Source organism: Moschus berezovskii, chromosome 28 (assembly GCF_049115385.1).
Source record: "Moschus berezovskii isolate FMDL1 chromosome 28, NW_MosBer_1.0, whole genome shotgun sequence".
Classification (NCBI taxonomy): Eukaryota; Metazoa; Chordata; class Mammalia; order Artiodactyla; family Moschidae; genus Moschus; species Moschus berezovskii.
Genome location: NC_142487.1, coordinates 17,993,798 through 18,007,715, shown reverse-complemented (window position 1 = coordinate 18,007,715; position 13,918 = coordinate 17,993,798). Strand labels below are relative to the sequence as shown.

Genomic DNA, 13,918 nt, shown 5'->3' with positions numbered 1-13,918 from the left:
GGAACTTGCCCGAGGTGGTGCCAGGATTAGAGCTCAGGTTACCTGCCTCCAGAGTCCAGGTCCTCAGCCCTTTCACTACACTGCCTCTCCACATGATCTGCAGTGGAAATGTATTTTTCTATTCTCCCTTAGATGGAAAATTTTTAAAAGAATGCTAGAATTGGAGAAGCTAATGTCATCTGACCTCCAAACAGGCCTAAACCAAAGCCTCTCTCCCTCTAAATACCTCAGGGAAAGGGAGACCACATTCTCCTGAAGTCCTGCCTAGTTACTGTAACAGGAATATTCTTGTGATTCATTTCTGTGAATTCACCAAAACTGGCTCTTTTTAGACATAGGTAGTATTTTACATGGTCTTATCCTTCTCCACAGGCACAACTGCAAGATCGGAATGACCCTCAGCAGCTGCTGTTAGACTTCAAGCACATGTTTCCCGTTTTGTTCCCATTTAATCCATCTTCTCTGACCATGGACTCAATCCACATCCCAGCATGTCTCAATCTGGAGTTCCTCAACGAAGTCTGAAAATGCACGTGCCAAAGCTCGATTGACAGTGAGAGCACGAAGGAAGTATATAAGACAGTAAAGTGAATTTAAGAATCTGTTAAAATCTATAAAAGTACATCAAATCAGAGTTTGAGCGCCTGTGCAGAGTGAACTATACAGAATAAGACACATCTGTCATTATATTTTGTACCTACTGCTCAGAATAAAAACACTTGAAATATGAAAGATTTTTTTAAAGTATGATTTCGGTCTAAACAAATTTATATCATAATCCATAGCCACCAAGCAGTCCCCATAGCCATATAAAAGGTGCCAGTCTATAAAATAGAAACTGCATAGTTTTGATCTTTGGACATAACTGGAGAATGACCAAAGTAAGATGACATTAAAAATAATGTAAGTCACATAAACTGCCTTCAGAGAGCTTTTAACAAATCATGGTACTATTAAGCATGCTACTGTCATACAGCAAGTGACATTTCCCCACATCAACAAACTATAGGTGTGGAACGGTATATGGGGAGATGTTTTGAGGACAAATATATAGACCTGGGCCTTCTGAGAAGTTTCCTGAAGATAATTTTAATGCCTAGTGATGCAGAGACAATGGTGTAACTGACCTCCAAACTAAACAGTTTGATTACTGGTTTCTGAAGTAAAATTAGAAGACTTGGTCCCTAATATGCTCAGACCTATTTGTGTAGTCATGAATTTATGGAGAAATAGTGCTAAAAATGAGGCAGTTCCAAACATAAAATGTAAGCAAATAGATATTATTATTTCCAATGTTAGTCTGTGCACTTCCTGAGTCAACAAAACTTTCAAAAAAATCAATATAATCTAAATGTTAGAAATAGTTAACAAGTCTTATTTTATTAGATTAAAAATCAAACAGGTCAGTATAAAAGCATTTAATCCCTTAATGCCATTATACCTCCAATAAGAGGTATAATTACATAATATATTATATAATGCTCATAGTAAGGACAGCAAACTTCATCTTGAGAGTTTGACAGTTTGAAAAGCCTTTTTTAAAAATCAGTTCAGGTATTATTAAATTATTATCCAAAAGTTTTGGGTGCTTGTGTGTGTGTGTTTTTTTTTTTAAGAGAGAGAATAGCTTATGTCAACTTTCCCTTTTCAGGTTATTTTCAACATTTTTCAAAATTATTACAAAAAATTGTAAATATCTCTGCTTTAAAATAAGGATTTTAAAAAAAGTATTCAATGATAATATTACAACAGATTTTGTGTTTACTGCTGGTTTCTTCAACAGCAGACATTCAATTAGAAAATCCTACATATTGCTTACAATCTTTTGTTTACTATTTTTTCATATTTCTGGTAGATAACAGTACACTCTTCCCATGACAGGAACAGATGGTGTTTGCACATCCTAGAAGAGCCTCTGTGCTGCATCAAGAAGATAAAATTTCTCCACAAAGTACAAGTAGAACCCACACACCCCACCACCTTTTTACTCAGCCTCTCAACTTAAAAGGCTCTTAGAAATACAACACACTTGGAGCACTAAAGAGCCCTGTGTGCGGAGCCCTCACAGCTCAGCTTCCTTGTAATTCTCCTCACCCCCTGGGCGGAAGAGGCACCACACCTGGACGAAGACCACTGCCCAGCAGGTCCCAACCCATCGTCAACATGACCTCCACGCTGAACATCAGACTCCTCTTGGTCCACACAGAGCTGTGCCTTCCCCTCCCTCCCCAGATAAAGTCACATGATATGACAACCCTGACCCACACTCCTCAGCCCACTTGGTGACTACATTGGGAAGGCCAGTCTAAACCAATTGGGTCTATGGCTGCCTCTTTTTAAAGTTGTTTATTACGTACAATTTGCATTTTAGCTTAAAACTTAGTTTTATGTAGGGCCTGTTCTTAACCTTCTAGAGAAAATGAAATGCCTCATTAGAGTGGTAAGGAATTTGAAAAGCAGTGATTCCTTAAAAGCAACGGCTTCCCTGTCCTTGAATGTGATGTATTAGTTGCTCAGTCATGTCTGACTCTTTGCGACCCCATGGACTATATAGCCCTCTAGGCTCCTTTGTCCATGGAATTCTCCAGGCAAGAATATTGGAGTGGGTAGCCATTCCCTTCTCCAGGGGATCTTCCTGACCCAGGGACCAAACCCAGGTCTTAGCTCAGCTGGTAAAGAATCTGCCTGCAGTGCAGGAGACACAGGAGATGTGGGTTCGATCTGTGGGTTGGGAAGATCCCCTGGAGGAGGAAATAGCAACCCACTCCAGTATTCTTGGCTGAAAAATCCCATGGACAGAGGAACCTAGCAAGCTACAGTCCATAAGGTCACAAAGAGTCAGACAAAACTAAGCAACTAGGGGAAAAAAAAAGTCTTTTACAGACACAATAAAAAAATACATTAATTGGTCTTTTACAGACACAATAGAAGAATACATTAATTGGTTACTTAATGTTTAGATCTGCCCTATTTAACATAACAGAGACTGGAAAAAGCATCTTTAGTAATCTTTAGTTAGCATTTTTCTTAAGTCAGTTCAACAGTTTCCAACTTCTTGAAATCAATGACTTTTAATTTAAATAATTTAATCCAACATAAAGGTTTGAATTCTATGCCACATATCTGTCTTTATATTTTAGTATTTAAAATTTAGTTGACACTTTTCTCACTATGTGCCTTCAGCAGTTACTAAGATAACTGACATCAATTGTCTGAAATATGTGTTGCTGTGGGAAGAATTTTCATATTCAACATAACATTCTGGTGGTGTTTTTGTTCTGTCTTTTGAAACATGAAAAGCATTTTAAAGATTACTTAAGAATCAAATATTTATAGATTAAACAATTCGTGTTTTAAGTATTAATTGGACCTATCAGTTTACTGAGTAATGTGTGTTGTGTGCATATTAATAATTGTTGCTGAAGCTGACAAACATATCACCTACATGCATTCTCCACGAGCCATCACAGCCACTGTTAGACTTAACGGTACCCAGCAGGCAGATCAGACCCAAAGGAAAATAGGTTTTATCCTCCTTTTTTATGAAGCATGTCAACAGTTTTTTCCTTGATTTTCCTATGATAATATTTTAAAGTTTTTGTAAAAACAAAAGAGACAAAACTAAAAACTTGGAAAACTTAGAAAAAATTAACACTGTTCCTATCAATTCATCAAATACTTAAAAGAGCTTCACTTAATGTATTATGATAACAGTAACCAATAAATTAAAATCCATTTCTTTAACATATAGTAAGTTTAATTGCTTTCATACATTTGACCGACTTCTAAGGAAGCAAGGGATGCGTAAGCTGAAACACTTGTGTGGTGCCAAATGACTAAACAGTTACCAAAGTGTGACAGCGTGGGGCAGGACACTAGTTTTTCCTCATAGAATATTTCTCGCAGTCAGTTTCTCATTATTTGCTGCATGAGCCAAACAGCCATAATTCACTTTTTGTACACACTGGTGCCAAAAAAATAAAACAGAAAATTAGAGGTTGATGTCAATGCCAGTAAAACATAGGCCTTTTTTATTATATAGGTCATTAGATACTAAAGATTGTTTTTCCAAAAAAAATTCCAATTATAGTATAGAAGGTCAATCAAAAATGAGTTTAAACTGCTTTCTAAAGTGATACAGTGTCAGAATAATCCAGATCTGAATATAACATTTTGTCACCAACTGATGTTTAGATAAAGGACTGCTTCGTTGAGTTCACATCCTATTCAGGGGTGAATCTAACAGTGGAGAAGAAATATTACTAATAAAAATATTTTTCCATTTTGAACAAATCTGTAAATTACACTTTTGTTTATAAAAATTGCGTGTATTAGTCACGGTAATATTCACCTGTGGATAAAAATCTGTGGAAATAAATACTATTGAATAAGGTGGTGTGACAAGTTTAAATGAAATTTAAAACTAATTGCACATTGGCTGAAAAGTTTACTTTAAATGCTTTCTTAAGAAATTTTATTCAGGGGTCTATATTTCAAACACGCATCATGATCATTTAAACCAGAGGTTGGCAAACTGCAGCCTGCAAGTTGCAGGTAGAAGGAAAACTCCCTATAAAATAAGACTTACTGAGTTAATTCAAACAAGGCAGTTTGGGTGCAGTGGATCAATGGAATAAAACAGAGAGCTCAGAGATAGACTCATATGTATAACTTTCTATATGGCAAAGATGTCATTACAAATCAGTGAGGACAATATTTATAAGATCTGTATGGAGTAACTTACATAAGTGAAAACCATTAACAATGACATTAAAATACTGGAAAAACATTTCATGGATAAGAAAACTCCATACTACAGAAATGTCAATTGTCCCCAAGTTGGTCTACAGATTAAAAACAATCTCACTACAGTTTTGGGGGAACCAAACTTGGGTCTGCTGGCCTGCGCACAGTAAAACCAATCTACCAACACCAGATGGTGCTGAAGGAAAGGGCAGTGTAACATAGGGCCAAGAAGGAGTATGGGTAGCTAATGTTCAAAAGCCCTGAACTCTGGGTGAACTTCAGGGAAACGTTTTTAAAGACAGAATGAGGCGCAGGGTTGCAGAGGGCCTGATGAGCTCCTCAGCATGTCTCTGACATCACCTGACCTGGGTGGGGCGTCGACATCACCAACCTCTCAGCATGTCTCTGACATCACCTGACGTTGGTGGGGAGTCGACATCACCAACCTCTCAACGTGTCTCTGACATCACCTGACGTTGGTGGGGAGTTGATATCACCAACCTCTCAACGTGTCTCTGACATCACCTGACGTTGGTGGGGCGTCAACATCACCAACCTTCTGACTTTAGCCAGTCTGGGGTCTCCTGCTTGTGATCAACTGGCAGTTGACTTCTTTCACCAGGTGGGGGTTTCAGTATCTGCAAAAGAGCTCAAGGATATGGCTCAAAATATTACTTATAGCCCTTAAGAAGGAACTAAAGGTCCTTGACTTTATTTTATGACTAAACCATTATTACTTTCTTTTTACTGTTTTCCTGTATTTCTGCATTTTCTCACTTCTGTGATTAAACTTGCTCTTTGAAACTCAGGGAGGGCCAAGGAGGCTAAAGTTTGTTTTTTTTTTTTTACCAACAAGCAGTAGATGAAGGACATGGTGGGAGGGGTCTACCCAGGGGAGGCCCCATAGGGTACTGCTCAGTTATAGAACCTAGATTTAACTAAGTTTATACAGGTATACCTTGGAAATGTTGGTTGTTCAGTTCAAGACCATTGCAATAAAATGAATATCACAAGTAACACAAGTTTTTTGGTTTCATAGTACATATAAGTTATTTTTCCACTATATTGAAGTGTGCAAAGATCATTGATCACAGATCACCATAACAGGATAATCATGAAAAAGTCTGAAATATTACAAGAATTACCAAAATGTGATGCAGAGACAAAACGTGAGCAAATGCTGTTGGAAAAATGGCACCAGAAGACTTGCTCCAAACAGAGTTGCCACAAACTCAATTTAAAAAAGAAAATGAAACAACAACAAAAAATACAGTACACTGAAGCAGAATATAATGAAGTATACCTGTATTACCAAATGAAATTCTAAGGCTTGGTAAGGGTACAGACACTGCAAGTAACTCAAAGACAAATACACTTGACCCTTGAGTAAGGGGCAGGAGAGTCCACCCTCCACACAGTCAAATTACATCCTTTGAATGTAACTTATAGACAGCTCTACACATACTGAGTTCCTCCATATCCAAGGTTCCAACCAATCTCTGCTCATGTAGTACAGCAGTATTTACTATTGAAACAAATCTGCAAATCAACCCGTGAAGTTCAAACACATGCTGTTCAAGGGCCAGCTGTATATATATCCTTTACTTAAGTTTGTGATAGTATCTTAACCTATTTGGAACACATCTAGATCTGGGGTAAACTTAAATTCGGCAAATCAGTGTCTGTATTATTCTCTATATTTATTTCTGATGTGCTTGTTTGGCGACTTAAACTTTCAGTAGGGTAGGTATCTGTTATAAGGACAAAACCACATCCAGGGTTGTAACTGCCTCTTTTTTAAAAAAATATTTTTTAATTGAAGGATAACTGCTTTACAGAAGTTTGTTTTCTGTCAAACCTCACCATGAATCAGCCATAGGTATACATACGTCCCTTCCCTCTGCAGCCTCCCTCCCATCTCCCTCCCCATCCCACCCCTCTAGGTTGATAAGACAGAGCCCCTGTTTGCATTCCCTGAGACATACAGCACATTCCCACTGGCTGTCTATTTTACATATGGTAATGTAAGTTTCCATGTTACTCTCTCCATACATCTCACCCTCTCCTCCCCATAACTGCCTCTTAACAAAATTTGAAGTTATCACCGAAGCTGTTAGACTAACAATGAGCACATACATAACTTTCCCAGCTACTCAAGATTAGCAAACACAACTGTCTCGTTCATTCAAATTCAAGGCCCTGCGTATCCTTGAGTTCCAAATCCATGGATTCATTCAACTACAATCAAAAAAATTTTTTGCCAGAAAGTTCCAAAAAGACTTGAATTTTTCATGCACCAGCAACTATTTACATAGAATTTACATTGTATTAGGTACTATAGCTAATCCAGAGATTTCTTAATGTATGGATATGGGAGAATGTGCATAGATTATATGCAAATATGCAAATATTGCTTTATGTAAAGGACTTGATTTAGGTTGTCTGTCTAGAACGAATCCCCTAAGATACTGAGGGGTCACTGCACTCATCTGTTAACGTACTGCCAGCTCCTACCAACTGTACCAGCTTTCCCAGTCTCTGCTAATGAAACTTCTAAAAGCAGTGCTATTCAAAACTACCACCCATCTGGGGTATTATAGGAAGTTTAAGTACAGCAAAATTATCCACGTAATGTAGAAGACAGGGCTGAGACCAGTTATTTCTGAAATCCTAATGAAATCTTAACATGCAAATTCAAGATTTATAATTGATTCACTGATTTCCAGTTTTACACTAATGCTACTCTTTTTCTTTTCAAAAAAATTACAGAAAGACATGATAATAGGTTATTTCTAAAAATATTGAAAGCTAAATGTCTTACAACAGTAACTTGACATCTCATGTCTAGATTTTTTAAATTATACCTAATTTTGATATATTGTACTGTACATATATAGATAGATATAGATATGGTTAAAAATGAAAAGAACTAAATGGAATTTCAGGTGATTTTTCAGCTTGCTTGAAAAGATACTTTTCCTCTCAATTTTTAAAGTTAAACAGCTATAGAAGAGTTGTAAAAATAGAACAATGAACAACCATGTAGTCTACATTTATGTTCCCTAATTAGTAATATTTTGCCATGTTTGCTTTCTGTCTTTGCCACTGTATCTGTATGCAGGGTTTTTTTCCTCCAGTCATTTGGTAATTAGTTTTGGCACCATGACATTTCACCTTTAAATATTTCAGTATGTATCTCATTAGAACAAAGGACAATCTCTGCCCTAAATACAGTATAATTAACATAATCAGGAAAAGTAATGTCAATACCACCTCATGCAATTTACAGACCATTCCTCCAACTGTCCCAATTCTGTTCTTTAGAGTTTTTTTGACTCCAGTTTCCAAAGGACCCCACATTACACTTAATTGTCACATCTCATCTCCTGTTCATCTAGTACCATTCCTGGCCTTTTTTTTTTTCACAACACTGACATTTTAAGAGTTCAGGTCAGTTATTTAGCAAAGTGTCCAGCTGGATTTGCATGATTGTTTCTTTATGATTAGATTTGTCAGACATTTTTTTGGAGCAGTCCTACTTAAGTTTGTGTCCTCAGTTTGTCCCATTAATGGTAACATTAAGCTTGGTCATTTGGTCAAGGTAATACCCACAAGATTTCTCTAGTATATGGATAACTATTCCTCTTCATGATACTCTGAGATTATGTAAATATCTTTACATAGATTTTCATGTTTTTATATATGTAAACCTTTTTACTCAATGGTTTTCAAATATACCCATTTTCATGACATTTTTAATTACAGAAAACTTAGAAATTTCTATTTGGAAGGACTTGCTGCAGGTGATCTGTAAGATATTAAGTGGGAAACTGTGATACTCATGATGGCATTTTAACTTTTCTCAATAAATATAAGAGGGCCAAACTGAATAGAACCTGCCTTTTTCTCTTATTGAAGAACACTAATAGATGGAGAAACAGTGGAAACAGTGTCACTATTTTTGGGGGCTCCAAAATCACTGCGGATGCTGATTGCAGCCATGAAATTAAAAGACGCTTACTCCTTGGAAGGAAAGTTATGACCAACCTAGATAGCATATTAAAAAGCAGAGACATTATTTTGCCAACCAAGGTCCGTCTAGTCAAGGCTATGGTTTTTCCCGTGGTCATGTATGGATGTGAGAGTTGGACTGTGAAGAAAGCTGATCGCCGAAGAATTGATGCTTTTGAAGTGTGGTGCTGGAGAAAACTCTTGAAAGTCCCTTGGACTGCAAGGAGATCCAACCAGTCCATTCTAAAGATCAGTCCTGGGTGTTCATTGGAAGGACTGATGCTAAAACTGAAACTCCAATACTTTGGCTACCTCATGCGACGAGTTGACTCACTGGAAAAGACTCTGATGCTGGGAGGGATTGGGGGCAGGAAGAGAAGGGGACGACAGAGAATGAGATGGCTGGATGGCATCACCGACTCTGTGGACATGAGTTTGAGTGAACTCCGGGAGTTGGTGATAGACAGGGAGGTCTGGCGTGCTGTGATTCATGGGGTCGGAAAGAGTCGGACACGACTGAGCGACTGAACTGAATACCCTTATCAATAGTTCTAGAGACCAAGAATTTATTTTGCATTTGGACTATTAGAAAGTTTTAATGGAAAAACCCATAACTTTTCAAGATCTGTTTACTTCCTCCACTGTTGTATCTCACATTTTTGTATCTCACACTTCAATTAATTGCACATGTTTCCTGATTTTTTTTTTTTGGTATTACAAAACATAGTTGACTGGCTGAAGTTCACTGAATGCCAACTTGCGATAAAACATGTTGGTTTTGGCTCACCTAATGAATTCCATTTTGATTTCTATTTTATTATGAGTAACTAGCTATCAAACATAAATCAAGTTCTAATGCTCTAAGGTATTCATTATATATATATGCATCTAGAATGGTATCTGCTCTGTACTATCCTTGGAAGAATTAAGAAAATGGTCCTCGAATCACTTTCTGTAGGAACCATAGTTGATAAAGGCGAGCATCTAGTAATGACCCATTGCCTCACTTCTCCACCCACCTTTCTCTGCCAAAAAAAGCAAATAAATCTTTTAACTCAAGTCACCAAATACAAATGTTACCTTTACCAAGGTTTCACCTACTTTATTTCTTCCTCCAAGTAAGATTAACTTAGCATTCACCTCCTTTCCTGTTTTCTATAACATATGCCTTAGCTAACTTTTTCTACCTGCACCCCCCACTCCGCCCCGCACTTCTATGTTCCAAATGCCATAAGCCCTGGACAAAGATCACAGGCCTTGGGCTTCTGAGAATCAAGAGTTCAAACTTCAAATTCAGCAATTTTCTAGATTTGAGGCTTTGACAAATTACTTGGTTTCTCTGGGTCTAAGCTTCCTCGTTTATAAAATAAGAAAGGAATAACTCCTACCTATTTCATAGGGTTGCAAAATGTCCCTTAATTCAGTTTGTCTGATGTTGTATGAATTGTATGTTATTCTGTTTTACATAACAGTAATCCCAAAGATGGTAGCTTTTACTTTACTATCACTCATCATCCAGAATATGGAGATGAAAAAAATATCATCAGGTATGTGAGAAGCTTTGCTCTATTCAAAGTCCAAATTCCACTGACTATATACAGCTGCTGTGAAAAACCAAAACACATATTATTTAAAGTTTTTAAAGTGAATTTAAAGTTAACAGCCTTGGAATTTACGTATTAACAAGTGTCAATTCCTGGATTTGTTTAAATCAAAGCAACAGAAAAAAGAATAAACCAGAGGGTCAAAGAACAATAGATGGTGAAGAAAGGGGAACAAAGGGAGCACAAAAGAGAAATGAAGGGCTTTTCTGTAATGCTGGACATGTTCTAATTACATTTTGAAAGCTGAGAGTAGTTTGGGTTACAACAGTATAAGCATTTGAGAAACTCATCCAACTTGAAGATTCATACGTTTGCCCATATGGTAATTCTGCCATAAAAGGACTGTACATATACTCACCTTTAAGGTTAGCCAAAGTATTCCTGAAGTGTACTAAGGCTTACAAAGAAAACAAAAGTATATATATGGATGGAAAGACGTGATACAGCAAATATGGCAACGTGTTAACAATTGTAGAACACGGGTGATGAATATACGGGTAGTTCACGCAGACGTCTCTGCACTTTCCTGTAAGTTTCTAAGTTTTCGTAATAAAAAGGTTGGGTTAAAACAAAAATACAAAATGAGAGGTCCACGAACGCATTTGAAAACCAGGATTTGGGGCGGATGTTCCCAGACAGCTCACAGGACACCTGAGCCTCCCACCACCCGTTCCCAGCCACCGAGCTAAGCCCCAGACAGCGTGGCCCGCCCCCGAGCGCTGGCGCGGGGGGCCTTCCGCCCGCATCGCCCCTGCTCGCCCGGTCTCAGAACACGCTCCATCACCTAGTTCCCAGAACTCAGATTGCGCAGTGGTCACGTCATCATCGACCAGGGCTCGCAGAGCGGCAGGGGCCACACTAACGTCACCCAAGCCTTACCTACCTGCCGCCCCTAAGCTCCCAGCCCCCGGGTCCGCGGCCCCATTCCGCCTGACACGTTTTCATAATCCTCTCAGGCTCCGGGCCGGCGGCACTGCCAGCCATGGGACCCGATCATATAAGGAAAATACTGCGGCCTCATCCGGGGGCTGCGTCGTGGACCCGGGGGCGGCCCTGTCCCCTACGCTACTCGCCACACCCCGCACCCGCCAAGCTCCCCGCCCCGCTGAGCGCGCCCGGCCTTCCCGGGCGAGTCCAGCCGCCTTGGCCGCCCCCGGGGCCGTTCTGCGCAGCCGCCCACCCCGCCTGCCCGAGCGGCTCGGCCAATCCCCGCCCACGCCGTCTTCCGCGCCCACCCGACTTCCGGCCGCCCTCGGCCGCCTCAGTTCAGTCGCTCGCTCAGTCGTGTCCGACTCTCCGCGACCCCATGAGTCACAGCACCCAGGCCTCCCTGTCCATCACCAACTCCCGGAGTTCACTCAAACTCATGTCCACAGAGTCAGTGATGCCATCCAGCCATCTCATTCTCGGTCGTCCCCTTCTCCTCCCACCCCCAACCTTTCCCAGCATCAGACTCTTTTCCGGTGAGGCAACTCGTCGCATGAGGTGGCCAAAGTATTGCAGTTTCAGCTTTAGCATCAGTCCTTCCAATGAACACCCAGGATTGATCTCCTTTAGAATGGACTGGTTGGATTTCCTTGCAGTCCAAGGGACCCTCAAGAGTCTTCTCCAACACCACAGTTTAAAAGCATCAATTCTTTGGCGATCAGCCCTCTTCACAGTCCAACTCTCACATCCATACGTGACCACGGGAAAAACCATAGCCTTGACTAGACGGACCTTGGTTGGCAAAATAATGTCTCTGCTTTTTAATATACTATCAAGGTTGGTCATAAATTTCCTTCCAAGGAGTAAGCGTCTTTTAATTTCATGGCTGCAGTCAGCATCTGCAGTGATTTTGGAGCCCCAAAACATAAAGTCTGACACTGTTTCCACTGTTTTTCCATCTATTCCCATGAAGTGATGGGACCAGATGCCATGATCTTTGTTTTCTGAATGTTGAGCTTCAAGCCAACCTTTTCACTCTCCTCTTTCTCTTTCATCAAGAGGCTTTTTAGTTCCTCTTCACTTTCTGCCATAAGGGTAGTGTCATCTGCATATCTGAGGTTATTGATATTTCTCCTGGCAATATTAATTCCAGCTTGTGCTTCTTCCAGCCCAGCATTCCTCATGATGTACTCTGCATATAAGTTAAATAAGCAAGGTGACAATATACAGCCTTGAAGTACTCCTTTTCCTATTTGGAACCCGTCTGTTGTTCCATGTCCAGTTCTGACTGTTGCTTCCTGACCTGCATACAGGTTTCTCAAGAGGCAGGTCAGGTGGTCTGGTATTCCCATCTCTTTCAGAATGTTCCACAGTCTATTGTGATCCATACAGTCAAAGGCTTTGGCATAGTCAATGAAGCAGAAAAAGATGTTTTTCTGGAACTCTCTTGCTTTCTCCATGATCCAGCGGATGTTGGCAATTTGATCTCTGGTGCCTCTGCCTTTTCTAAAACCTGCTTGAACATCTGGGAGTTCACAGTTCACATATTGCGGAAGCCTGGCTTGGAGAATTTTGAGCATCACTTTGCTAGCGTGTGAGATGAGTGCAATTGTGCGGTAGTTTGAGCATTCTTTGGCATTGCCTTTCTTTGGGATTGGAATGAAGACTGACCTTTTCCAGTCCTGTGGCCACTGCTGAGTTTTCCAAATTTGCTGGCATATTGAGTGCAGCACTTTCACAGCATCATCTTTCAAGATTTGAAATAGCTCAACTGGAATTCCATCACCTCCACTAGCTTTGTTCGTAGTGATTCTTTCTAAGGCCCACTTTAATTTGGCCTTGGAGCACGGAATGAACCAGGGCAAAGGCTAATAGAGTTTTGTCAAGAGAACGCACTGGTCATAGCAAACACCCTCTTCCAACAACACAAGAGAAAACTCTACACATGGACATCACCAGATGGTCAACACCGAAATCAGACTGATTATATTCTTTGCAGCCAAAGATGGAGAAGCTCTATACAGTTAGCAAAAACAAGACCAGGAGCTGACTGTGGCTCAGATCATGAACTCCTTATTGCCAAATTCAGACTTAAATTGAAGAAAGTAGGGAAAACCACTAGACCATTCAGATATGACCTAAATCAAATCCCTTATGATTATACAGTGGAAGTGAGAAATAGATTTAAGGGACTAGATCTGATAGAGTGCCTGATGAACTCTGGACGGAGGTTCGTGACATTGTACAGGAGACAGGGACCAAGACCATCCCCACGGAAAAGAAATGCAAAAAAGCAAAATGGCTGTCTGAGGAGGCCTTACAAATAGCTGTGAAAAGAAGAGAAGCAAAAAGCAAAGGAGAAAAGGAAAGATATAAGCATCTGAATTCAGAGTTCCAAAGAACAGCAAGGAGAGATAAGAAAGCCTTCCTCAGTGATCAGTGCAAAGAAATAGAGGAAAACAACAGAATAGGAAAAACAAGAGAGCTCTTCAAGAAAATTAGAGATTCCAAGGGAACATTTCATGCAAAGATGGGCTCGATAAAGGACAGAAATGGTATGGACCTAACAGAAGCAGAAGATATTAAGAAGAGGTGGCAAGAATACACAGAAAAACTGTACAAAAAAGATC

The 13,918-nt window shown here is 39.8% G+C and overlaps 1 protein-coding gene and 2 non-coding genes across 3 annotated transcripts in view; 1 reads left to right on the top strand and 2 right to left on the bottom strand.

Annotated features, from left to right (window-relative positions):
- Nucleotides 1-732, top strand: part of MYO5B (myosin VB) — a 347,287-nt gene extending 346,555 nt beyond the window's left edge. The window contains exon 39 of the mRNA XM_055417346.2: nt 373-732. Coding sequence (XP_055273321.2) covers nt 373-525 — 153 coding nt within the window. The 3' untranslated portion in view covers nt 526-732. The remainder of the gene's footprint in view (nt 1-372) is intronic.
- A 10,389-nt stretch (nt 733-11,121) lies between these two features.
- On the bottom strand, nt 11,122-11,193 carry LOC129549948 (small Cajal body-specific RNA 18). Its single transcript, XR_008684749.1, has one exon.
- A 73-nt stretch (nt 11,194-11,266) lies between these two features.
- Nucleotides 11,267-11,409, bottom strand: LOC129549950 (small Cajal body-specific RNA 17). The gene has a single exon (XR_008684751.1).
- Between the last annotated feature and the right edge of the window lie 2,509 nt (nt 11,410-13,918).